General features: G+C 38.3%; 1 protein-coding gene across 25 annotated transcripts in view; it reads right to left on the reverse strand.

Annotated features, from left to right (window-relative positions):
• Positions 1-27,726, reverse strand: part of dlg2 (discs, large homolog 2 (Drosophila)) — a 232,740-nt gene that overhangs the window by 122,449 nt on the left and 82,565 nt on the right. For 3 of the 25 annotated variants that reach the window (XM_067494180.1, XM_067494179.1, XM_067494176.1), the window contains exon 1: positions 25,115-25,699. The exons of 17 other annotated variants lie outside the window; for them this stretch is intronic. Coding sequence is in view for 6 of the 8 variants with exons in the window: in XM_067494176.1 (XP_067350277.1) it covers positions 25,115-25,144 (30 nt within the window). In the remaining 2 variants the exon portion in view is untranslated. Of the gene's footprint in view, positions 1-1,263; positions 1,467-25,114; positions 25,700-27,726 lie in introns of those variants that run through there. 5 more of the 25 variants (XM_067494173.1, XM_067494171.1, XM_067494177.1 and 2 more) reach the window with 3 other exon arrangements.

The following is a 27,726-nucleotide window of genomic DNA, read 5'->3' on the forward strand; positions in this document are numbered from 1 at the left end:
ATTGCATCATACACAAAAAAATGACATTCATACACATGGAATTCAGGAATAAATTTCTCATTTAGCCAGGTTCAAATGAAAATTTACACATTGAAAAAATATTATTTTCAAAGTTCTAGCAGTTTTAGTTTCAGTCTAAAACATTTTATTGGAAGGTAACTAAGGAAAGTCAGAGTATGCTCATGGCAAAGGAAAACTATGTGCACACAACTACAGCAATTAACAGAAAGTCAATATTAAGTCAGGAAGTCCATCTTCAAAGTGAATGATTCCAAAAGATCTTTGCTCTTACTCTAAGGAACCCATATACAAACCAAACAACTGCTCTAAATGTAGTTTCAGTTTTGTTTCATTTTGTTACATCTATAGAATATGAGACGCTATGAAATGTAATGTGCAATAAAATAATATGGGTTTTCCTCATTAAATAAATTATGCATGATACTAAAAACTGGTGCCATTACTGATCTAACAGATTTACAGTTTTAAGGGGAGTTGACTAAATAAAACATAAGGTGCCAACAGACCTTTCCACTAAACATAATTTTCAATAATGATAATTAACAGCTATTTTTTTAAATTCTGTTTTGTGATTGTCAAATCTGCAAAATATCAAGACAATGAAAAATCCCACTATATGTGATGCTTCAAAACATAGGTACATTCTTAAACTCGAAAGTATCTCAATCACAATAGTAAAAATAAAGGAAAGACAGCAAGTAATACTCATACTTCTAAGGCTGTACAATAATTACCCCATTGGTAGTTACATCATAACTGACTAACATAATACAGTGCTGTGAGCAAGTGTGAAAAAATCATTGCTCTAGTATGACATCGCTCTTTATACTTTATACTTAATACAAACTCTTTATACCATCAGCTATTTGTGTGTTCAACAGATGACAATCTCCTGCTTTTACTAAACTGTGTCACATTCAAAGCAGATTCAGGCACATGAACAGAGCCACAGTACATCACCTCACATTTACATGTACGGTTGGAAGGATTTAGTGGGTGAATCACAGGTCCACAGACCTTTATGTTTAAACCTCACAGTGAAAAGATGTCAGTGAGAGAGTTTGCTGCAGTTCTGTTTTCTGAGTTCAAGCTCCTTAACGCCCCAGACTGCAGGGTGAGCTGGCAGCGAATGTACGCACACAGTTTTGCACACATTCACACATACATGCACACCCACAGAGCTAGAGTTTCTCCCTCTCAGTCACATATCACTTGTAAATACTAAACTATGAATGCCCTTACCTCCATGCTCCTTTCCTTCTCTTGCTGCATGCCTGTCTATGAAGCTTTGTGTTTGACTATATGTATGTGTTTGTGGAGATTAAACCTGCTATCTCCCTAGCTGGGAGGTGCTCTCCTCAAACTACTCTCCGCTTTCTGGCAGCACTCAGACTCACTACTCATTGAGCCTGTGTTTGTTGGTGTGTGTGTATGTATGTGTGTGTGTGTGTATGTGAGCGTCACTGTTGTGGGACAGCAATGAATTGCTTCCCCATCGCTGCATTGGCAACTGCGGCAAACAAGTTCCCTCCCACACCCCGCCCTATATGGAGAACTAGACAGACTCTGCTTTAACACGGACACTTCACGATGTGACACACACACACACACACACACACACTAACAAAGACACACTCAAACATACACACAATGAACAGTTACAAAACAGTTTGAAGAAAAACTCCCAAACACAAATATCATTGGCTGTGAGTGCATGTTAGAAAGGTTATGGGAGCAAAGCTTGCATACAAAATGTGCAAAGCTGTGTCAGCACAGCTGCTGTATTGTTTACTTAATGGCATTAGTCTGGCAAAAAAGAAGCATAACCTAATTTTGGACTGCATTAGTATGTTGATCAAGGTAAATGGAACTTCATTGTCTGCAGTAGAAAAAAGAACAAACTCAAACAACCACTCATTCACACCTACGGGCAATTTAAGTCCCTTAGACACATTCACTGGAATTCTGAAATTCTCCTGACTTTATGCGGTGTACAGTATGTGAGAATACAAATGTCAGAGTGAGACGCTCCCAACGTTATCCTTTGAACCCCTACTACAATGTCCGTATTATGTGCGTGAGCTTGTGTGTGCAGCAATCTGTTCTGTCCCCAATGATGATGGACAAAATCTTTATCTACAAGACATAAGAAAAACTTGGTTCTATACCAGTCATTAATATGTAAATCCTTGCTTGCTGTGTTTCATGGTGTTGTGTTTAATTGGTGTGCTGTTTTTTTAGTAAGGTTGAGCATCACTTTAAGCACTGTGACACCTAAAATCAGTATCGTGCTTGCTTATTAAACAACGATGCGGTGCAGTGCTCCACCAATCCCCCAGTTGTTGGTTTGATCCTCGGCTACTCCGGTCACATGTAGAAGCATCCTTGAGCAAGACACTAAACCCAAACCTAGTTGTTCCTGATGAGTGTCAGCCAGCTGCATAGCAGCTCCCCCATTCGTGTGTGAGTGTGTGTGATTGTGAGTGCAAATGGTTGAATGAGAAGCAGTGTAAAGCACTTTGAGTACCAATAGGTAGAAAAGCGCTAAGTGCAGACCATTTATTAAACCCTGAGTTTTGTTTTAATTTAAAAGGTATAATATACATCACTTCAATGTATACGGTCGAAGAAGGAGAGGAGGAAGGTGTGTTCGTAGGCAGAGAGAGAAGAGGAAACCTAAGAATATAGAACAATAGGGTTGAATGTTGGGACTATGACAGGGAAGGCTAGAAAGTTGGTTGACATGATGCAGAGAAGGAAGGTGGATACACTGTTTGTCCAGGAGACCAGGTGGAAAGGTAGCAAGGCTAGAAGCCTGGGAGCAGGGTTCAAGTTGTTCTACCATGGGTCAGATAGGAAGAGAAATGGAGTAGGAGTTATCCTGAAAGAGGAGTTTGTGAGGAACCTTCTAGAGGTAAAAAGAGTATCAGACAGGTTGATGAGTCTGAAGCTGGAAATTGAAGGGCTGATGTTCAATGTTGTAAACATGTGATCTACATTTTTAAATGTCCCAGAGTAGTTTAATGTATATTGGACGAACAAAATAATCTCTGAAGTCACACCTCTGAACACAAAAGGGCTATACAGACTCTGTGGCGCTCTCTGTGCAATGGCTCAAACCAATGTCCATCAAAAGTCATGCTTCTGTAGCCTCACGGACACATTGAGGCATTGAAAATGTTTTCCTTTCTCAATGGGAACACATTGCTTTAAAAAACAAGCATATCATATTCCCACTGTAAAGACGTGGATTGTTATTTCATACAATCTTTGTACATTTTGATGTTTTGTTCATTCTAAAGTTTTTGGTTTGTGTGGTCTGGTGTGTTCGACATTAGCTTTGAGTTCTCTAAGCAGCTTTAATTCATTATCCAAGAGATTTGAGCTGGAGGTCCCTCACATAGCACAAACTGTTTCTAATAGACAGAATTGTGTGATTCAATGTTCTGCCTTTATAATGACATAGTAGACATAAAGATAGTAAATATGCTTTCCCAGCTTTTGGAGCAACAAGATGCGAAGAGAGAAAGGGTTTGGTGAAAGCATGCCACACAACATGTTCCTCTGCGTAAATGCCTTTTACAAAATTTTAAATGGCATTTTCACACATTGGAGATATGTTCAGCTATTCTGTTGCCTCATACTGCAGGTCAGTGAAAACAAGTAGCAACAGTTGCTAAGCAGTGTGCCCTGATAAGTGCTTCAGCCAAGTATCTGACTGTGTGTGAAAACTATTATTTGGCTACTGGATCTGTTACCAAGCTACTGAATATGAGAATGTAAAATATCATTTAAAATGTTTTTTCCAGTAGTTGAACAAGAAACATTGCTGTTATCAAGGATGACATAATTTATGTAATTGGGCTGGTTGCTAAATGCGTAGGGCATCAGGCTGTGGTGGAAGACTCTTGGTTAAATGCTACACAAAACCATCAAGAATTACTTTGATTTTGTTGAACATGACAAATGGTCGCACTATAGCTAGTGCTAATTTAATCAGGGGAACTGATTTTGACAGTAATCGTGCGACTGTAGCACAGGAAGGTAAAGTGGTTGTCCACCAATTCCGCAGTTGCTGGTTTGATCCCTGGCTCCTTCGCCCCTTGACGAAGTGTCCCTGTCTGTGACACTGCCTCAGGTAAGAAAATGTGAACAACCCCTCTGCTGTGGAGGGAGGTTGTAACTGGTTATTTGCGTCTATATGTGAATTTTGTACTGCTTTCAAGACTAGGAGTAAAATTACTGGATCGCAACATCCAGGGGTTTATTAGTGTTCCTAGGAGCAGCTACACTACCAGACAGAACTAATCCATAGAAAAACTGATCTGGAAGGCATGTTGACAGCGAGTCTATTTAACATTAATGTGACAAAGAAACGAGTAACTATCTCTGAAACAATGTGAGCAGTAATAGACCATTTTTGGCTCTTAATGACAAAAGACAAAACAATGTTAAGGACTGTCACAGGCTTACTCATGGCTGATGATCTCTTTTCCCAGGCCAAATGGTGAATTTTCCAACTCTAGGTGACATTACAGAAAATATTTCTCCTATGTTTTAAAGCACATCCATCATAGACACCATGGGGTGTAGCTGCAAAGGGAAACAGTGGAAAAGAAGCAACATGTTGTACCGTGGGAATGTAATTAGATTTACCTTTACACAACTGAGTCAAGCAATGGACTGTGCACACAGCCTAATACCAAATGGTGAGTTTGTAATTAGTACAGTAAATATATCGTAATACATAAAATATCCTGCTTAATAGATGAAAAAGGGGATTTTTTGCATTAGATTATTATGCAGATCAAGCCGGACTAGTCTTTTCGGAAATATTTTCTAAGAATATTAATTTTGCAAGTGAACTGAAATTTAAGAAGTTATCTAGTCAGGTTTTAATAAAGTCCTGCAGTGCATACTTTATCATATTTGTTTGTTAAAAAAACAATGAATAAAATACTGAAATTTAAATGATTAATGAATTGCATTTCTTTTGTAAATTAATTCTTATAATAATTGAAAAATAAAAAAGGCCTTATGGGAAAATAATCAATAAATTAATCCATTAATCAAAAAAAATATATATATATATCAATAGAACTTATGATAATCTTTAGGTGCGACCCTAATGTCATTATGTTCTTAAATGAAAGAGCAGGAGCAGCTCCACTTGTAATCAGAATCAGAATTATTAGCACAAGTATGTTACCACATACAAGGAATTTGCTTTTCTCATTGGTTGCTCTCAAAAATGTTTTCAAGGAATATAAATACAGACAATATAAAAATGACAAATAAAAGGAAAAAACCTACAAGCAATGTAAGAATGGCCTAAAAAGGCAGACACAGGTGCAGTGTGTGTGACACTTCCAACATGCTGTGTGTGTGTTTTTGTGTGGGCATGTAGTGGTTAGGTGTTTGTCCAGTGTTTACAGTAGCATGGATAGCAACAATGTATCAGTAAGTAGGTCAGCTGTTAATTAGTGTGATGGCCTGAGGAAAGAAACTGTTTTGCGGTTTTGACAGAAAGAACTCTGTAGTGCCTGCTAGAAGGGAGAAGCTGGAAGAGGTTGTGGGTGAGACCCCTCTCGATGAGTACCGATTCTGATATTTGTTCAATAAATAGTTAAGGAAAATACTGTGACATCCTTAGAGATGTTTCTACAAATTGATTGGAGTCCACCTGTGGGAAATTCAGTTGATTGGACATTATTTCGAAAATCATTCACCTGTCTATATAAGGTACCACAGTTAACAGTGCATGTCAGAGCATAAACAAGCCATGAAGTCTAAGGATTTGTCTGTAAATTTGTATTGAGGCACAGATCTGGGGAAGGGTCCAGAAAAATATCGGCAGCATTGAAGGTCCCAATGAGCACATCCATAAATTGTCATTATGGGGTATTGTTTGTAGAACTTTAAGGAAAATAATGAATTTAATCTATTTGGAAATAAGGCTGTAACATAACAAAATGTGGAAAAGTTAAGTGCTGTGATGACTTTCTGGATGCCATTTACATGTCAAATGCCGCAGTAAACTGTGTTTCATTACAAACACTTATTTCCTGCATTTTACTCATCTACTTACAGTATTATACTCAGGGCAGGAGTCTTTGACTGCAGCTGTGCACCATTCAGCTTTTGCAGTAGTGAGTGATCAAAGGTCACACTAAGTCTACTTACCAGCTAACTCCTAAATCTGCCAAGGTTCAAGGTGAAAGTGACTACACAGTATAAATGTTAATACTAAAACAAAAATGATCAATGGTAAATGTTCTGCACTTATATAGCGCTTTTCTACCTATTGGCACTCAAAGCGCTTTACACTGCTTCTTATTCACCCATTCACACTCAATCACACACACTCATACACCAGGAAGGCTCCTACCTGGATAGTGGATCTCAGTGCACAGTAGCATGCGAAAAACATGACAATGTCCTAGTAACATAGAGAAGCCAGGGCAAAAATAATAAAATTATCTTCAAAGATTAAAAACACAACGCAAAGCCATATAAGATGGCAGTGGCAGCATCCCTGAGTGAGACAAACACTCCTCTGAATGTACCACACTGAGGCAGCATTACCACTTTTTTTCTTTGAGGAAATTAAAGCACACACACAGAAAAACTTCACTGGAGCTTCTCAAATCTCTATCACTGCTCTCAAGCAAGTAGGCGGGGCTAAACTGTCAACGGGGTGAGTGATTATGCATACAGTAAGAAGAAGGAAGCATACGCAGGAGTGGGATCAGCTTGAGCAGTATTCGCAGGGTATAAAAAGAATAAGGAAAAATGTGAAAAATTTTGTGTGCATAAATATATCAAGATGTACTGAACTGTTTGAATAACTGGGTGAGCATTTTGTACTGTATGAATGTGTGCTTAGAGTAAATTTAGAATTTGTCTCTCCTGCATGTTGCACACCATCTTGAATTATTTTTTCCTAACCATATACACAGACTCTCCTTACATAACAAGCAGTACTCTACACAGCCATTACAATAGTGTTCTAGAGAAAAAAAGCAGCAAAAGTAATGTTTCACTTCATCACCAATCCAGGTTTCAACAGCGTATTCACCTTAAGTTAACCAGAACAATACTACTGATTATAACTAAAAGACAATTACTAAAACCTTTTGTTTGTCTACACATCATCAACCTTTTAGGAAAAAACTACAAAGTATTAAATATGGGTTAAACAATATTTAATACTGAAACATCTATTTATATACAGTACTTCTTGCTCCTCCATTGTGTTCTTAATAGCTGTTTATATTGCATTATTAACACTAGAACTTTAGAGACGGCTGTGGCTCAGTTGGTAAAGTGGCTGTCCATTGATGGTAGGGTTGGTAGTACGTGGTCTGGCTTCCCCTTGTTATAGAGGTATGTCAAAGTGTCCTTGGGGAAGACAATGAGCCCCAGCCACTGAATTTACACAAGCCAGTGCAAATCTGAGAACCAGTCCCAAGCCGGGTAAAACTGAGGAGGGCTGAGTCAGGTGCGGCATCATCCTTAAAAACCTGTGACAAATTAACATACAGACCACATCATACACTGTCACAACAATAAGCTTACGGTAAAAGCTGAAAAAATAAATAAATAACTAAACACTACAATTGTGGCTTTTCTGGATCCGATACAGTATTACTGTAGCTTTTTTAACTTTTGTTTATTTTTTAAGGAGCAACACGGAGAGACATACTGTAGATAGAGAGATAACCATTCAAACTCATAAACAATAGTGAAGAAATAAATATTTCTTCCCTTTGTGTCGACCTCTCATTAGCCTCAGTAGCATGATCAGGAGCCCTAGGTCATGGTATGAGCATGTGGAGAGGCATTCAGAGGCCCCACAGTTTGGAAGTGCTCTAAACTTTAATCTGCTCAAATACAGTACAGTATACAAGACTGTCCTCCCGTAAAAAACAACCAGGTAGTTGGTTTGCACAACCAACATAAATGTTTCACTGTTAGGTGACATGTTGTGGATGTAGCAAACGTAACATAGAGATCTAGTATTTACCCACAGAACACTTTGCCACGAAAACTTTGGCATGGATGAATGGATCAACGAAGCAGAAAACTTTCCCACAGTTGGCTGGAGTTTGAGTCAAATGGGAAACATCTGAAACTAACATGAAGTGAGCTATGGGAAGTATGTCATGTGACATACTTGTAACCTCTCTAATGGGCTTTTCCCTAATCCCAACCAAACTGCTGCACAGCTGTTTTCAGCATTTTTAAGTGTTTTGGAGAAAAAATTGTATAAAATTGGCCATTGTTTTGGCATGAATGAACGCAACAGCATGTAGCATTTTGGTGCCTGGAATCAAAATGAGTGCAATTTAAACAGGCACCACCTATGTTTGGGTGCTATTTCAACAAACAAACCTGTTGGCCATTACAGAAGGTTAGAACATCTATTTGCAATGATGTGGTTGGAAATTTGTTAATAGTAAAAATAAACACAGATCAGGACTTTCTTTTGGCTGATAAAAATGTTTTGAAAATATGCCTAGATGAGCATGGATATTGTTTCTGAGTACCATTGGGTTATTATTTTGTATAGAAAATGTGATATAAATGTGTGAAAATAATTTATAATCCATCATCCAAAATCATAAAGAAAATAAATTATTAATCACGATTTACACTGCAGAGACTAACAAATTATTGATAGCAACACTTAAAAAGTTTAATTACACATTTTTTAATTCAATAATTAGATTTGATCTAATCTTGGCAGATAAAACATAAAAAAATATTTAAAAGAGTAAGTATAAAAAGTAATACTTATAAAAATCAGGGATCCACTGATTTATTGGCTATTCATTGGTATTAACTGATACTGTATTGGCCTATCTGCAAATAAGATGGAATTCCCTACCGTGAACCAAGGTTATGGTGAACTCTTAGAGAATTCACCTTCCGTACACCATACATCTGCACCAAGAAGGTAGTGACTTACTATCATTACCTTTCTTAGAGCTAGTGTGGCTAAAACAAATTCAAACCTGCAATGTTAGCAGAAAACATCAGCAGCTTTGATCAGGCAGAGCAACCAAAACCATTTCCTGTATAAAACCATAGAACATTCCCTAACTAATATGTAATATAACCAATATTGTCTTGTCACTGTCATAAGAAAAAAGAATTTGTAGCTGCAGGTGAATGAGACAGAAACTGATCTTGACTTATGACCATATGCTTTCACAAATTCTGAATCTTTACCATGAATGAGCTGTTAACAAAGAAGAAGAAGCATCTTTAGTGAGAAAGTACTCCTACACTATGTTGCCACATATTGTATGTGTAATGTGTGTTATATTTGTATTTTTGTATTTATTGTAGCAGTTTTTCCACCTAAAAGCTTTACACCAGTCTTGCATTCTGCTTTGGGAAGTGACTTCACAATAGTTTATGTGGGAAGCTACACTAGTTGGCAAACTGAATGTAGGGGGAAGTATTAAAGATGTTGTATAGAATATATTTTTGGTACCAGCCTTCCTGTTACCGTGGTAACTGCACATTGATTCAGCAGCATTAGTGAACAGAGAACCTAACAGACCCCCCATATCTTACATTCCTCATTTATTTCTTCCTCAGAGTGTGAATTTGCAAAATGTGAGGAGGTGAAATGGGGATTCAGATGAAAAGAGGAGAAAAAGAACTGGAGTAAATCTGGATGTGGATCAGTTTGTATGAAAATTAAACTGTTCAAAAATTAAGTTGGGATCCAGAACCCAGCTGCTGACTTTGTACTTCTGAGTTTACAGAACACATCTTCTTTTTCTGGCTTTGGTCTGTTTTTCAAATATTTTTCGTGTATATAAACTAGGTCACCAAAATACATTTTCCTTAATTTATAAACATTTGTTAAAACTATAGTTTACAACACTGTTTATTAGCACACTTAATCTTCGGAGCCTTTGTTGAAATGAAGGAATAGTATGGAATCATTGACTAGACCTGACTGCATAGGTATGCATGTGCAAACTCTTTGGTATAATGATCATTATTCTGTTGTACTTACTCGTGTCAAGCAAATAAAGAAGCAGTTTCATTTCATTTTGTTTTTAATAGTTATCATTACCTGCTACTAAGAGGCTACCAACAGTTACCGCAACTTTTAGGGTTAAATGTTGCATAAGTGCAGCTCAATGCACGAGTTCAATTTGTGATCAATTTACTGACATACAATAATCGTAATGATTACAAATTTTTATTGTTTCTATAGCCCGATATACACTTTACATACTGGATCCATGGGCACTTTAAAAAGTTAAATGAATTTCAACTGGATTATGTGAATTATGGGAGAAAAGAGTGGAGGAGCCTGCAGCCTTTGTGCTCTAGCAGCACCATACCTGTGTCCAGACCCAAACTAGTCCTACACAAAAATCATGTCATGATGCTGTAAATTTTGTGAGATGGTTCACCGAAAATTTGTAAGGAAGAAAACAATACAAGTATCTGCTGGTCAAGTGTATAATTCAAACTGTAATAACAAATCTGAAATCTGAAAAATCACTTACACTTACATATACATACATACATACTTATACATATATACACTTACGCAAATCTGCACGTTCTCCTCTTATCCAGAACTTTCTCAGAAACAAGAAACACTGCAGGTGGCAATAAAATCCTACTACGAAAAGGCTAATGCCTGTTCTTCAAATGTTTTAAAGTGTCAGTAAGTGTTTTGACTTATTTAATTCTGTGCACAGAGATTGGTGGATAGGCTAAAATGGTTTCAGGGATAACATCAGGATTGAGAACACTTTGTTAATGTTATTCTTGGTTGTGGAAGAGCAATGTTAATTTGTAGTGGAGCTAATTACAGCACCCGGGCATGGGTCCTGTTGGCACAAATGTTTGAATGGCACTGTGTCACCAGTGCCGTTAATCGTGTAACTCAATAGACTCCACAGTCCAGGACCAGACTCTATCCTGTCCGGACCCAGAGTCGGAACTGATAACTCTATTCAACGAAAACTCTATTGTTACATAGTTTCTACACCATTACTCAGCAACAGGGACATCGTTCCCATCAGTTTAGTCATGAGGACTGAAATTGGTCAATGTGAGAATGTCAGTTAATCACAGGCAGAGTGGGGCGAGCTTTCACTGAATACAGCCACAGCAAACCTGCATTCTGAGTGAAAACAGTGGCAGTTACAGGGAGAGAAAAATCTAAAGTGAGAAGTGACAGAGGAGAGAAATATGGCAGAATTGTAACTGTGTCATGGCTTGTGTTAAACAGCAGAAGTTTGACACTAATTATAATTGATTACCCCTGGATTAGATGGTAGATCCTCCACGTGTTCACTTAAACTAACTATCTTTTTTTTTAATTGAATGATGGCCACAAAAATCATATTGAATCAGCACATATAAAAACTACCAAATTGTGGGATTTAAACACAGAACCTACTGAAAAGAGTGCAAACACCATCATTATACATCTAACTGGTTGCCCTTTTCAAAAAGTCTGTATTCACCCCCTGCAGAGAAGCAGTGCTGTTTCCAGGCAACACAACTGATCACATATCTACATAGCTGGTCGCCCTGTGCAGGGGTACTTTGTTGGGACCTATTTGCCGGGATGAAGGTTTTTACCATGTCCAGGTTCTAAAAAAGTAAGTAGTTTAAAGCTTTGTATTTCGTAAACACGTGGACGAACAGAGGGAAACTTCTTCCATTTACAGATGGTGAGGGTCATTGTGCTCACTGAGACCTTAAATACTGCAGATATTTTTCTGGAACCTTCCCAAGATCTGTGCCTCAATACAATCCTGTCTCAGAGGACTACAGACAATGAAGCTATTAAGCCATGAGCCATGAAGTCAAAGGAGACTTCATGGCTTGGTTTGTGCTTTTGACATGCACTGTTAACTGTGGGACCGTATATAGACAGATGTGTACCTTTCCAAATCATGTCCAATCAACTGAATTTCCCACAGGTCGACTCCAAGTTGTAGAAACATCTCAAGGATGATTTGATCCATTTTAAAATAAGGCTCTAACATAACAAAATGTGGCAAAAGTTAAATGTGAATACTTTCTGGATGCACTTTAATGCCACACAGGTTGAGTCTGCTGACATATCTCCTACCTGTGGGTTCGCCGTGTGTCTCATCATTACCAGGACAAGTTGCATGGTTTGCACTCATATGGCAATTTTCTACCTTATCAGTACCCGAAGTGCTTTACACTGCTTCTCATTCACCAATTCACACTCACAATCACACGATGAGGGAGCTGCCATGCAACTGGCCTGCACCCATCAATGTTCTGCTCATGGACACTTTGACATGTGACTGAAGGAGGTGAAAATATCCAAAGCTTTTATAGGTCTCTAACTACCTATAAGACACACAAACACACGCAGAGCCCACCCCCTCTGCCTACCTTTTCCTCCCTTAAGGTGCACACACACACCAAGGTGCACACCTTAAGGGAGTTCTAACATGGGACAAATTTTCAGTTTGCGCTGCTCTGCCCGGCTCTCCCTGCTCTGAAACAGCTTCACTTTGCTTGTTTTGCTCCACCACACTCTGCACAGCCCATTGGGTAGGCATAGTTATCAACTAATAAATAAGGAGCAAAAAGCTTACTAATCTAGCAGAAATTGGGCACTCTGAGTGCTGTAGAAGTACTGCTCATTGAGTCCGTGTCCATACTATTAAAAACTACGAGAAAAACATTGTAGACTGTAATTTTAAGAACCCAAATAACTATTGAGTCAAGGTTGATCAACATTTGCCTATTCTCGTAAATGAAAATGTCCAATGTTTAATTAGGCTATAAAATGTAAATCTTAAAAGAATCAAAAATGTTTGTTTATAGGCTCAGATTTTTAAAAATTGTAAAACTTTTTAAAAGATAACAATGTCTGTCTGTGTGGGGAGAAGTCGCCCTCTTTACAGTAACTTTCCTCTGTGGTTACAACTGCTGGCTGCTTTTTCTGGCCCACCCAAAAAACAGTCTCAAGTTGGATTAGTTCAAATGATCGTGAAGCCCAGGTCAGTTGATCGCCCCAGCACTCCTCTGTCCATAAATAGCCTTCACATAGCTTCAAGATGTGTTTTGGGATAAGATTAATAAAGACAAACTAGATGGGCTGGTATGTGGCTAAAGAACTTTGTGGTAGTCACACTGCTTAAGAGTTGAATTCAGAAAAGTAATATAATATAAATTTGATTCATATGATGTTCGGCTTTTTCTACATTTGTTGCCAAGACAACAAATGCAGGTTATTTAGTTTTCCCTGCTCAAATGGTCTGTACTTTTATAGCGCTTTTCTACCTAATTACCTACCTATCTACCTAAAGCACTTTAAACTGCTTCTCATTCACCTATTTACACTTACAATCACACACACACACACACTAACCACTGTAACCCCAATGGGGGTGGTGCTATGCAGCTGGCCTGACGCACTGGGAGCAACGAACCTGGGGTTCAGTTTCTCGCTCAAAGACACCTCAATGTATTACAGGAGGAGCCGGGAATGAAACCACAGACAAGGCATTTGATAGAAGACTGCCCTGAGTCCTGAGTCACTAATACCAACCACTCCCTAATCACCATCAGCCCTCATCTGCCCAACAATTTAATGTGGTATAGATAAAGGTTAGGTGCTGTAAAGGTACTTTCAAGCCAACAATCAATAAAGCAGCAACAATGTGTTAAGTAGAAATTTTAGATTAAAAAGTTTTTAATCAGAAAAACTATTTGAACTATACTTTTTTTTTGACAGTTTATGCTTTTTCATTAAATGTCAGGGATGTCAGGCTGGAACCCTGACGTTTTTATGACTGTTGTGGCCTAAAATGCCTGATTTTGTGAGGGCTTTTCTAAAAAATTTGACGCGTGTTATGTTTTTATGTTGTTTTTTCTTTTTTTTTCTTTTTCAAGGTCACATAAAATTCCCAGGGGATTAGTTGAATCTGTTATTGCTTTCACAAAATCACAAATTCCTGGAGGAACTTCAGCCACAAGGATCAGCATTGCCACTCTGAGCAGTCTGCAGCTACAAAGCATCATTCACAGCATAAAGTAAAAGTAAAAGTTTTGGCCTGTAGAAAACAAAAAGGAAAAACATTATAAACACTAGACAATATTTTTACATTAAAACCACCAAGTTCTGTTAATGCTGTGGTTCATTGGTTTATAGTCCTGTATTTAGCTATATTCCACCTAAAAGAAAAGATTAATAATATTAATAACAATAATATTTTCTAATAACAACATCAGCCCTATTTTTTTAGAAATGCGGTGTAAGTCTAGCTGAAAATTCTAACCCATTACCACATACCAATAAAAACAAGAATAAAATAAAAAATAAGACTATAATTCAACTGAAGGAACACTCTCTGTTCAGAGTCAAGGGTGAGGCAGCAACAGAATGCGTTAGGGCCTTCAGTGGAGCTTATGCTTCTGGTTGTGTAGCTCTGTGAATACTCCATGTTTCCATCAATGTGTGACTTTAAAAGATCTTTTGGATTAAACCCAAATTGTGATATTTTTAAACAGTAATTTAAGTAACAGTAGGGAAGTGTTTGGAGCTCGTGGGGTGAAAATAAAATGTGTTTTCACACCCAGAGTGGCTTCCAATTCTACAGACTGCCACAAAAAATAAAAAAGGGGCAGAAAGTGGTGACTGGCAACTGACAGTAGAAAAAGGACAGGCCTCTTCATGTCTTTTGATTACTGCTCTTCGTGTAACTTGGAATTTTTTTTTTCACTTCTAACTACCTATATAAGCCTCCATTATAGAGCACATACCATACATGATTGTTATTTATGCATCAATGAAACCACAAAGGACAACAAAGACTTTTTGTTCTATTCCAAGTCCATTCATTCTTCATTCCTCCTAAGGAATAATTGGTGAATTGATGTTGCTGGCTGGCAACAAAGCCCACTCATCAGGTTTCTAAACAGAGGGGAAAGTACTTGCTGAGTGAAAACAAGGGGAGTCAAAAAATGAGTTTACAAGTTTACAAGACCTAAAGTAAATACCACAATAAAAAATAAACCACACTTAGGGATATTTGTGGTTTTTACATCGATTGAATTTCAAAATGATATAATTTGATATTTCTGGTATGTTAAAAAAACATAAACACAGTAAGTTAGGGTAGTCTTAAAACAGAGAAATATAAATAGAAGTTAAATGCATAGCAGGACTGGGTGCAGTGGTTACTGTAAGTAGTTAGTTATGTAAGAACTTTCTTTCCATAGCAATGTTTTAACCATTTTTAGCTTGGAAGTATCTGTAAACTGCCCTTACCTGTATCCACAATGCAAAACTGCTTGCAATGCTTGATCCACTAATCCATTTGTAATACCCCCCCCCAAAAAGAGAGGAGCAGACAATGGAGGAGGACAAAGCCACAATTCTACCGAAACATGCCAGCTTTTTAAAAAAAACGTATGTTGTTTCAAATTTCAAGGTTGCACAGAATTCACAGGGGATTAATTACATTTTATGTTTTCAACATTGCAAATTCCTAGAGGGACTGTCTTTTTTAAGCAAATGCACCAACTTCTACAATTAATAATTCTTTCCAAATAGAGCTAAGAAATACAACTGGTAAAATGAATTTCAGCAATATCTGCCTGAATGGATAATCTTGTCTAGATTCATGCAGTTGCACATCTGGACACCAGTCTGTCAACTCATGAACTTCATAGATGACACCACCCTCATCGGCCTCATCTCTGATGGAGACGAGTCGGCCAACAGGAGTGAGATGGACCGTCTGTTATCAAGGTGCAACATGAACATTTACATACATTTACATTTAGTCATTTAGAAGATGCTTTTATCCAAAGAAACTTACAAGTGAGTTACAAGGCAAGCAAAAATCTAAGTCAAGGAGAAAACATCAAAGCAAATCCTATTAGAAAAGTGTTTATGTTTCATGAGATGCAAGTGCAAGAAAGATCGGACAGGAATTTTCTTTTTTTTTATAGAGATTTAAGTGCAGAGGAAGGATAGGTTAAGTCTGAAGCTGACAATTGAAGACGTGATGTTCAATGTTGTTAGTGGTTATGCCCCACAGGTAGGATGTGAGTTAGAAGAGAAAGAGAAATTCTGGAGTGAGTTAGATGAAGTCATGAAGAGCATCCCCAGAGGTGAGAGAGTGGTGATTGGTGCAGATTTTAATGGACATTTGGACAATGAGCGTTTGTTAGCAGCGATATGGTTTCATGCCTAGAAAGAGTAAAGCAGATGCAGTATTTGCTTTGAAGATGCTGATGGAGAAGTACAGAGAGGGTCATAGGGAGTTGCATTGTGTCTTCGTAGATTTAGAGAAACTGTATGACAGGGTGCAGAGAGAGGAACTGTGGTATTGTATGAGGACGTCTGGAGCGGCAGAGAAGTATGTTAGAGTGGTGCAGGACATGTATGAGAGCTGTAAGACCGTGGTGAGGTGCTGCAGGTGTGACAGAGGAGTTCGGAGTGGAGGTGGGTCTGCATCAAGGATCGGCTCTGAGCCCCTTCTTGTTTGCTCTAGTGATGGACAGGCTGACAGATGAGGTGAGATACAGACATTGTGATCTGTAGCAAGAGCAGGGAGCAGGTGGAGGGAAATCTAGAGAGGTGGAGGTCTGCTCTGGAAAACAGAGGAATGAAGCTTAGCCGCAGCAAGACAGAATACATGTGTGTCAATGAGAGGGACCCAAGTGGAACGGTGAGGTTACAGGGAGCAGAGGTGAAGAAGGTGCAGGACTTTAAGTACTTGGGGTCACCGGTTCAGAGCAACGGAGAGTGTGGAAAAAAGGTGAAGAAGCAAGTGCAAGCAGGTTGGAACGGGTGGAGAAAAGTGTCAGGTGTGTTGTGTGATAAAAGAGTATCAGCGAGAATGAAAGGAAAGGTGTTCAAGACGGTGGTGAGACCAGCAATGTTGTTCGGCTTAGAGACAGTGGCACTGAAGAAAAGACAGGAGGCAGAGCTGGAGGTAGCAGAGCTTAAGATGTTTAGGTTCTGTTTGGGAGTGATAGGATCAGGAATGAGTACATCAGAGGGACAGATCATGTTAGATGTTTTGGAGATAAAGTCAGAGAGGCCAGATTGAGGTGGTTTGGACATGTATAGAGGGGAGACTGTGAATACCAAAGAGGACATCCAGACCAAAGAGGAGATTTATTGATGTAGTGAGAGAGAACATAAAGTTAGTTGGTGTGAGAGAAGAGGATGCAGAAGATAGGGTTAGATGGAGGCACATGATTTGCTTTGTCGACCCCTTTAAGGGAACAGTTGAAAGGAAATGAAGAAGTGCATAGGAAGGTAAATGGTAAATGTTCTGCACTTATATAGCGCTTTTCTACCTATTGGCACTCAAAGCACTTTACACTGCTTCTTATTCACCCATTCACACTCACACACACTGACACACCGATGGGGGAGCTGCTATACAGCTGGCCAACGCTCACCGGGAGCAACTAAGTTGGGGTTCAGCTTTACTTCCTGTGGCAGCTGAAGAAGTTTCATCTCCCTGTGAAGTTGTTGGTGAACATTTACACTGCTATCATCAAATCCACCCTCACATCCTTGCTGTAGCCATGGCCAGGGACAAGGCCAATCTGCAGCACATCATGTCCTCCACTGAGAAGGTGAACGATTGCAGCCTCCCTTCTCTTCAAGAGCTGTACATTTGCAAGATTGCCGGACATGAACTCTTTCAGCCCCTACCCTCTTGCAAGAGGCTCCCGTCTATCAGGACCAAGACCTCATGCCAAAAGGACATTTTTTTCCACATTGCAGTCACCCTAGGAAACAGTACCCCAATCCCCCCAAAAATCCCCCCCGCCAACCTGTAGTCAGTCACTCTCAATTTTTAAATTGCATCACTTCTCACTGCACATTCAGTCTTCTGCAAGTAGCTATTTTATTCTATCTATTAGGTTGTTTACATATTTCATATTTGTTGTGTGTCATGTGTTTGTATTTAAATTTTGTATTTTAGATTATGTGTTTGCACTTATCAACAAGCTTAATTCCTAGTACTGTAAATTGTCCTTAACAGTACAGTTTTTCCAATTCTAATTCCAAATTAGTTGTCAGCCAGCAGCCTGGATTTGTTTGTTTGTATGTGGCATAGTCCTATGTTGTTGCCTAAAATAGAATAACAACCAAACAAACCACTGCAGTGAGTGACATATTTGTTGTTCAAAAACCAGTGACCATTCTATTTTTAACAAACATCACCCCATGTGCTCAAATTTACTTTACTGTTTTATTATATTGTATTTTTTTTTGCATCTGGTCAACTGCGCATTGGCAACATTTAAGGGGAAAATTATTATGACTCTGAACAGTGTAGACAATATTTACTAGGGTCTTTTCATTTTCAAACACACCATTCCGCGCAGTAGAATTTTGCACAGGCAAATAAGCTAGTCAAGGCTGCAGCCTGACAACTAAACACCCCCATCGGTGTTTGATCGTGCGTGTGATTGTGAGTGGGTAAATGAGAAGCAGTGAAAAACGCTTTGGGCACCAACATGTAGAAAAGCACTATATAAGTGCAGAACATTTTGCTAAATAATTATGTGCAGAATCTTTTAAACGAACCTGAAAATGGTTGGTTTGTTATTTGTTAATTCATGCGTGACAGCTCATCTGTCTGAAGAGGAGAAAAGTATAGAATGCCATCTGACATTTGATGTTGACTGATCCGGTCTCACTAAACCCTTAAACCCCCTTTTTAAAGCTAAAAACAAACTGATATGAGCTTTTAGAAGTGGAGTCCATGAATTCAGGTCCAAAACTGGACATTTTAGGGCATAGTTTTGATTTCTACATTTTGTGCTATAAATATTCATAGGGACTTCCTCTGCTTGTTGAAAGCTAGATACTGCAATAGATTTGTTCTATTGGTCTGGCCCTTGTCACATAGGAAATAATGGTACCAGATTTTGTCAACAACCAACCACCACCAACACCAGCATTACTGCATGTCACGCAACCCTGCATCACCTGTCACTCACCAACTGCCATAAAATCTATGTCTCCAACTGATGCAAAAGTTGAATAAAGTCAGGAGTTGATCATGGTCAGAGATATAGCAGTTAAACTGCAAAGGTTTACAGCATTTTTGAGCGTCACCCAAAATTAGCTTACCACTGTAGGTAGATTGTGAACATGGAGAGTAATGGTGAATGACCCACTGTGACCTTCATAAAGTTTCCTTCATGACAGACCCTTTCATCCCCTTTGCCACTTTTGGCCATTTTTAAATGATGCAGGGGTTTAGTTACTTTAGTTACTCAATAATTAAAAACTAACAAACTAATGTGGTCATTGCTGTTGGGCCTGGTGTGTGAATGCCCAGCGCAGTTACTTTGTAAAAATTATTAAGCCAACTACAATCTATTATTTTTTTACAGTCGTTTTTTCTCTTTTCTGTAAATAGCCACAGCTAGATACTTTGCCAGCAACAGTTGTTATTATAGCTGGTGGCTGGTTTGAACTTTCAGTAGCTACATTTTGTTCAGACACATTTTTTTATGAATTCCAATTAAGCATGTCTTGCAGTTTAAAAACTGCTCTTTTTCAAATTCCAATTTAAAGATACCAGTTTATTATCCAGCCCTACCTGAACTGTCTAGTCCATATTAGGTTTCAACACTATGAAGCAGAAGCTTCAGCTGCATTGGCTCACCAAAAGAGTGGAATCCTTTTAAAGCAGAAACAACACACTGTAAAAGGTTTCTTTTTTGTTTCCCTCCCCGTTTTTCTCTCATGATTAAATACAGCACAGTACTCATCGTGCCCCAAAGCATTACATAACATGGCTGAGGAATGAAAACTGCTATTCTGTGAACATTCATTATAGAAAGCTGAATGGTAGAACAGCTCATTAGAATTTTTGTGTCATAGAGGACATCATGAGCATTAGAAGTGGGTGCTTTTTACAGATTACTGTGACGTATGTATAATTGTTACTGTAAAAGATTAATAATTCATATATTAATATTTTTATACAAATATTATACTATACTAATAATATACTATTCAATCTTGAAAAATGGTTCTTATGGGCTCTAACAACAAATTCACTGAATTAATTTACTGATATTACAGTTCATATTTTTTCTTTTAATTTTCTTTTTTTTTTGATAATGTTATAGGAAGGAAGAAACAACAAAGATTCTGGCAATAAAACCAAATCAGAAACTGACACAGGACACGGATATAGTAATATATCATGTGTGTAATATAGTAAAGATGATATAGTAATTGCCCATGAGTTTTCTTTATAAGCAAAACTTTTCACCTTCAAAATAAAAATATTAATTACTGCTGCTTTATGGATGCCGCAAAATATGATGGCAAAAACAGTGTAAAGAGCAACAAAGATACATTTTTAGTGTTTACACAAACTGGAATTGAAGGTTAATCACAGTGAATTTGTCTTCATTTCCAGAGATGCTCTGGAATAAATTGCTTTAAGGACATTGCAGTATTTAAATATGACATGCTAAAATGGATGGAAAAAATAGAACACAGAAAAAAAATAAAAGGCCAATTGATTATTTTAATTACCCTGTTCATGTATACTGAACAGGGAGACTTATTTCACTTGAAATACAAATCTTTGATCACCTTTGTGAATAATAGAACACTGGAATCATGCCTAATAGCAGTTTCTTATTACACAGAAAATCAGCAAAATCACAAACAAAAAACACCACCTCCATCAACAAACTATATATGGCGACACTTTGTCACACAAGGCAACCACTCTCTGTGAGGCATTCTGATTGAACAGCAACACACTAGTCCTGATTTAATAATGGTCTTCATGCAGAAGCCAGTGTGAATATTTCCCTAAGGCTTTCAGGGACTCAACATCCCCACTGACCAAAGAAGTATTTGCTCCCAATACTTGCCTCTGCTACAATGTCCAAGGATCTGAGACATGTGTGTCCATCTTGAGCATTTCCAGGACTATAAGCTAACTGTCTTTTCAAAAGCAGACTATGTCTATACTTACACTACAATGAGATTTTCCACATAAGTGAAAAGAAGAGCTCTGTCAGTTTTACTTAGAATGATGCAAAAGTCAGTGTCCCTACAGTGGTGTGATGCAAACAGCAGGCATGTTGGTGCTCACTGTTGCTACCTAATTCTGACAGCATTGTTAGGTGATCAAATAATAATAATAATAATTTCCAACCACTGCTATGACTACTGATTATGTTATGAACATACAGCATTGTTCAAAATAATAGCAGTACAATGTGACTAACCAGAATAATTCAGGTTTTTAGTATTTTTTTTATTGCTACATGGCAAACAAGGTACCAGTAGGTGCAGTAGATTCTCAGAAAACAAACAAGACCCAGCATTCATGATATTCACGCTCGTAAGACTGTGCAATTGGGCAATTAGTTCAAAGGGGTGTGTTCAAAAAAACAGCAGTGTGGCATTCAATCACTGAGGTCATCAATTTTGTGGAAAAAACAGGTGTGAATCAGGTGGCTCCCTATTTAAGGATGAAGCCAGCACTTGTTGAACATGCATTTGAAAGCCTGAGGAAAATGGGTTGTTCAAGACATTGTTCAGAAGAACAGTGTACTTTGATTGAAAAGTTGATTGGAGAGGGGAAAACCCATAAAGAGGTGCAAAACATTATAGGCTGTTCAACTAAAATGATCTCCAATGCCTTAATATGGAGAGCAAAACCAGAGAGACGTGGAAGAAAACCGAAGACAACCATCAAAATGGATGGAAGAATAACCAGAATGGCAAAGGCTCAGCCAATGATCAGCTCCAGGATGATCATAGACAGTCTGGAGTTACCTGTAAGTACTGTGACAGTTAGAAGACGTCTGTGTGAAGCTAATCTATTTTCAAGAATCCCCTGCAAAGTCTCTCTGTTAAAAAAAAGGCATGTGCAGAAGAGGTTACAATCTGCCAAAGAACACATCAACTGGCCTAAAGAGAAAGAGAGGAACATTTTGTGGACTGATGAGAGTAAAATTGTTCTTTTTGGGTCCAAGGGCCACAGACAGTTTGTGAGACGACCCCCAAACTCTGAATTCAAGCCACAGTACACAGTGAAGACAGTGAAGCGTGGTGGTGCAAGAATCATGATATGGGCACGTTTCTCCTACTATGGTGTTGGGCCTATTTATCACATACCAGCGATCATGGATCAGTTTGCATATGTCAAAATACTTGAAGGGGTCATGTTGCCTTATGCTGAAGAGGACGTGCCCAAGCTAACACAATTCATCCAATGGGCACATTCAAAATCCTGATATATTTCTTGACAAATACATCTCTTTAAGAAAAGTAGTGGACCATCAAATACACCACCCACCACCAATCACCCCACTAGCATTCCTACAAATTAGGCTACAATATAATACATTTTCTGATTTAACTTACGTCATACATACATTGTGTCATGACCATTCATCTTTCTGTTTCCACAATACACACAAATACCTTACTCAATTAAATACACAGTTTAGAAAAGTAAGACAGTCCAGAACATGTGCCATATAGTCTATAATGCATACATTCACATTTAATATGAAATATATTATACATTATTATTATTATTACTAACATACTTTATTATATATTAACTCCTATATATAATCTCTAACTGCTACAATAGCTCATAAGAAGACGGTCAGCCCATGCTAATTTGCAAATCAATGATATCAAAATGGAACAGGGTTTCCCCTACATTGGTACAAGCACGGCAGCCATCATTTAATATGCAGAGCAGTGACATAAGGTCTGACAATGTGACTTTGTGCTGTTAAACCAAGTCCAGACATAACCGAAAATAAATTATATTGATGGGATGTTTAAGTTTAACTCTGATATGTCAGACTAACCATGGTAAGTTCCAGTTTGTTGGCCTCATAAATTAACTCAGAAAATAGTATATTTTTATTATAATTATGTTTTTTTAAACGGTAAATGGTAAATGTTCTGCACTTATATAGCACTTTTCTACCAATTGGCAGTCAAAGCGCTTTACACTGCTTCTTATTCACTCATTCGCACTCACAATCACACACACACTCATACACCGATGGGGGAGCTGCTATGCAGCTGACCAACACCCACCGGTAGCAACTAAGTTGGGGTTCAGTGTCTTGCGCAAGGACACTTCGACATGTGACCAGAGGAGCCGGGGACTGAACCAACAACTGTGAGATTGGTGGACAACCGCTCTACCTTCCTGCTCCACAGTCGCCCAAAAGCAAAATTTAGAGTAGCCGCCTACTGGTCGATTCAATTCAATTGACCATAGGGTCGGAGGTTCATGCCCTGTTCTTCCCAACCACATGTCGAACCACATGTTGGGGAGGGTTGCGGCGGGGAGGGTTGCGGCAGGAAGGGCATCCAGCTTAAAAAAAAAAACTGTGACAAATCAACGTGCGGATTAATGATCCGCTGTGGCGACTCTGAGCCTACGTAAAGAGCCAAAATTCAATTATGAAAATAATACAATTAAACATTGTCCTTTATAAATGGCAGGATTGGCAGGAATATTCTGTCATATATGCCATCAGCTTAAAAAGCCTGTTAGAAGAGAAACATCCCAGAGAGCTTTAATTGAGGCTCTCAGTGAGACATAGAGAAAAAGTTATTTACATGCAATAAATACACTTTTATTAATATTTACTTTGTTTTTACTTCACTCTTATATGGAATTTACCAACCTAAGGTGCTGCATGAGAAATTAATATCCCCCATTATTTGTTTTTGTGCACACAAAACCTCTAATGCTCTTGCCACAAGGCCTGAAACATTTTCTAGGGGAAACTACTGGTTACAAAACAAGGTTAGAATTACACAAACAAGCTATAGCCTATTATCACATCACATTTAAATGTCCTACAAAAACTTTTCTTAGAGACTGTAGTACAAACTAAAGTTGGTCATCTACACTTCTTCCCGCCTGGTAAATAATCTATTCAACATGGCTTTTACTCGAAAGAAGTCACTAAAATCTGACTAAAAGTTGCTAGATTTGTCACTTTTTTGAGGAAGTTGCTGAAAATCTAGCACAAGAGAAAGTCATATGACCAGACAAGCCACAGATTCCACTGTCTAAACAGAGATTGACTAGTTTTTGTTTGTGCATAAACAGAATATTTAGGTACTCAGTGTCACACAGAGATTTATTTTTAATGTCTTGCCTTTTGTAATTGCGCAGAATGACACAGTTATTGTGAGTGTGATTAGATTATTTGTGCAGCACTAACAATAAATGCATCATGTTGCTGCTTTTTGATGTTGGTACTCTTACCCATGTGTCTTACCCATGTGCATGACAGACATTTCCCACTGAAATAACAAAAAGTTTTGCACACAGCACATACACACATCTAATTAACTACTATAAATTAAACACTAAGAGGTCAGTATTAATTGAATGAGAGATACTGTAATGAAAATACAGTTATGAAAATACAGTGTCCTAGCACAAGAAACTGCCTGAAGTGAAGCAAGTGATGCCTAGTAAAGAGCATATACTTACATACAATAATGTAGTTATACAGCTTGCACAACAATTTGTAAATTCTAACAATGCAATACGTTGCTACCAACATTAGCCAAGTGCACTCCACAGCTTTCAGAAATGCTCATGTGCTATTTGAGCTGCAGCAGAGACATGAGTTGGTGACAGAAGTTCAACACAACTTCTGCTGCCAGATCTCAACAGACAGGAACCCGAGGTCTCCCCAGTGTTGCTAACTGGCACACATAACATGTAGTTTGAGGGAAGATGATTCTTTAAGACACATAAACACACTGTTTCAAGATAATAATCCATGCTTAAAACATCTATAACAACAGTGAAAAATGTATTCAAATCTTTGTTTCCAAGCACAAAGTGACAAGGTGATGACTGTCAGGAGGGAAAGCACTAACATGCATGCACATACAAACATTCAGAAATAACCACCACATAGTTTCACTGCTTCACTGTATGCCTCATTCTCTCCGAGTGCTCATTCACTCTCTGTCTCAGACCATGTCTCCCTCTCATCCCTTCTTGAGTGAATAATTCATTTGGGCTGTGTCTCTTACCTTAGTGGTGACAAAGCAAAGACAATCCATACTGCTCGCCAGAAAAAAAGGAGCTCTCAACCTACGCTCAAATTCATCACCACTAATATCACCATTGGAGAAACAAGACAGAAAGATGGAAAAGAAGATACCAGTGTAAAGAAGCGAGGAGGAAAAATTTAAAAAATGCAAGGGATGCTGAAGAAGAAGAGGGGGAGGAGAAGACAAGAAGAACACACACACATGCTATCACACACATTCAAACACGGGGGAGAGAGAGAAGCCACGGAGGACAGACATTACTGCATGTGGGCCCCGTATGAGGATAAGGATACCTCCTCCTCAGTGCTGAAGGCAGTCAGGTTTCCTAACGCCATCTCAGAGCAGATCGCGTGTCGTCAGCAAACGCACACACACACACACACACAAAGTCACAGAGACATACACACACTCAATACATGCAATAAAAAAATGCTCAGCTGCTGGTCTGGTCCAACAATCCAAAACTGTTCTTTAGCTTCTCTCCTTCTCATTCATCCTCTGTCTCTCGTTTTCAGTTCATCCTCTCGTTCGCATGTCTCCGGCAGAGCGACAAAGCAGCATTATGATGAGAGAGAGAGAGAGAGAGAGAGAGAGAGAGCGATGGAGGAGAGTGAAGGACAAGTGCGTGAGCTCAGTGGAATGAATTAGATTCCCATGTTCTCTGTCTTGCTTTATATTAGCAGCTTTGGAAGACTGCTCGGATTTTATTATAACAGGATAGCTTTAATTTCATCTGCAGAATGATCACATCAGTGTCATTCACTGACTGTGATTTTATCTCCCTGATTGTATGTACATATTGTATGAGACTTCTATGAGAATTCTTGTCTGAAACCATCAATGTGAATGTGTTTAGGCATTATCAGAACATCTAAAACATCCCAACATACAATTAAAAAAATAGATTAGGCTTTCTTGAATATAAAAACGTTTATTGTAGATATAGAGATTAGCAGCAGAGGCAGAGAGGTATGGTTGGAAAGATGGGGTCTACCCAGTGGAGGTGGCAGTAGGGGTTTTGCTGGCAAATCAATTTTTTTTCTCTGCAAACTGGGCTGTTTTATGTGGGTGGAGAAAACACTGCAGCCAATGCCAGGGATCACATATGGATTAGAAGAAGGTTGTGCGATTATACTGAAAAAAATTTGCATAAACTGAAATGAAAACATTTATTTCATATAACCTGACCCACCAGGAGCAACTTTGCATTCAGAGTCTTGCCCAAAGACACTTCCACAGATAGCTAGGAGAGACAGAGAGTCAAACCGCTGTTGTTCGTGTATGACTGCCGTAACAACTAAGCTACAGCCGCTACTTGCTTCTTAATTAAATTTAAGCAAAAAGCTTAGCTTTATTTACTTATTGGTAAATAACCGGACTGGTTGGATTGTACATTACATGTCATAATGGAAATGAAGAGTCACAAAAAAAATTATTATCATTTAGCCTAAACAAATTTTTTGTTAGTTTACTGAACATACATATAAATGAATGCACATAAGCTTGTAATGAGCTTAGCATCATTTCATGTTGGTTGTCATGATGACCAGAACTTGTTCGGACAACACCACGTCTGGTCAAAAGTGCAACATTTGAAAGTGCTATTCAATCAAACAATTTCCCAATACTGCACTAAAACCCACGCACAAAGATTTGTCCACAGATGTCACTGTCACCCACAAGCATAGTTTCAACTACTTCTCTCTAGATGTGTACTGACGCAACAAAGTGACACATCCACTTTTGAGTAAAAAAACAAAAAACAACTGCACACTTTCATCTACAGTTCATCTAACGGTCATGAACTCAACAAACCTGGTTTCGGGATAGAAGATAAGAGAAACCTATAGTAATTACCTAAGTAGCTAATCCAAAGTATCTATATATTATTTGAAATGCATTTAATACTTTTCTAGATCTCTTTAGGACTGATTGAGATACTTTATATCTATCACAGTAATAATATCCAATATGTACTGTTTGTGAACCAAATTTGCTTAATCATAGAGAATATGTTAAAATCATCAATCTACCATAATTTCTTAAAGAGGGATTCTCATCCACATTTGTTCCTACACAACATTCACATCTGTAATCAGTCCTTCTTTAACACTTGGACAATGGAAATGCAACAATCTTCAATAAAAATCCTAATACACTGGGCAATTATTGAACCTGCACCCCATTGAATTATCAAAACTGATAAAGCTAGATGTCAAAGTGTAAGTCCTTAAGACCCATATACTCATCATCCAATCACTTTCTGCATGATTTATTCATATTCATATTATTCATATACTTGACTTGACTTGATATTCAGGGTGATGACATGCTGGAGCATTCACTGAGCAGAAAGCAGGCAAATTCCCTGAATGGCTTGCAAGTCCATCAAAGGGCTAACAGATTGACAGCTTTATTGTTTTAGTGCTGTGGGGTCCTGTCTTTAAAATAATATACTTATCCTTGCCTAATGTACATAAATATCCTACTGGGCTTTGGAACCACAATGCTCAAATGCAGTCAAGTCCAAACTTTTAGCAATCAGTAACATAATCCTACTCCAAGACTACACTTTAACCAACACCAGCACT

Source organism: Channa argus, chromosome 24, assembly GCF_033026475.1.
Source record: "Channa argus isolate prfri chromosome 24, Channa argus male v1.0, whole genome shotgun sequence".
NCBI lineage: Eukaryota > Metazoa > Chordata > Actinopteri > Anabantiformes > Channidae > Channa > Channa argus.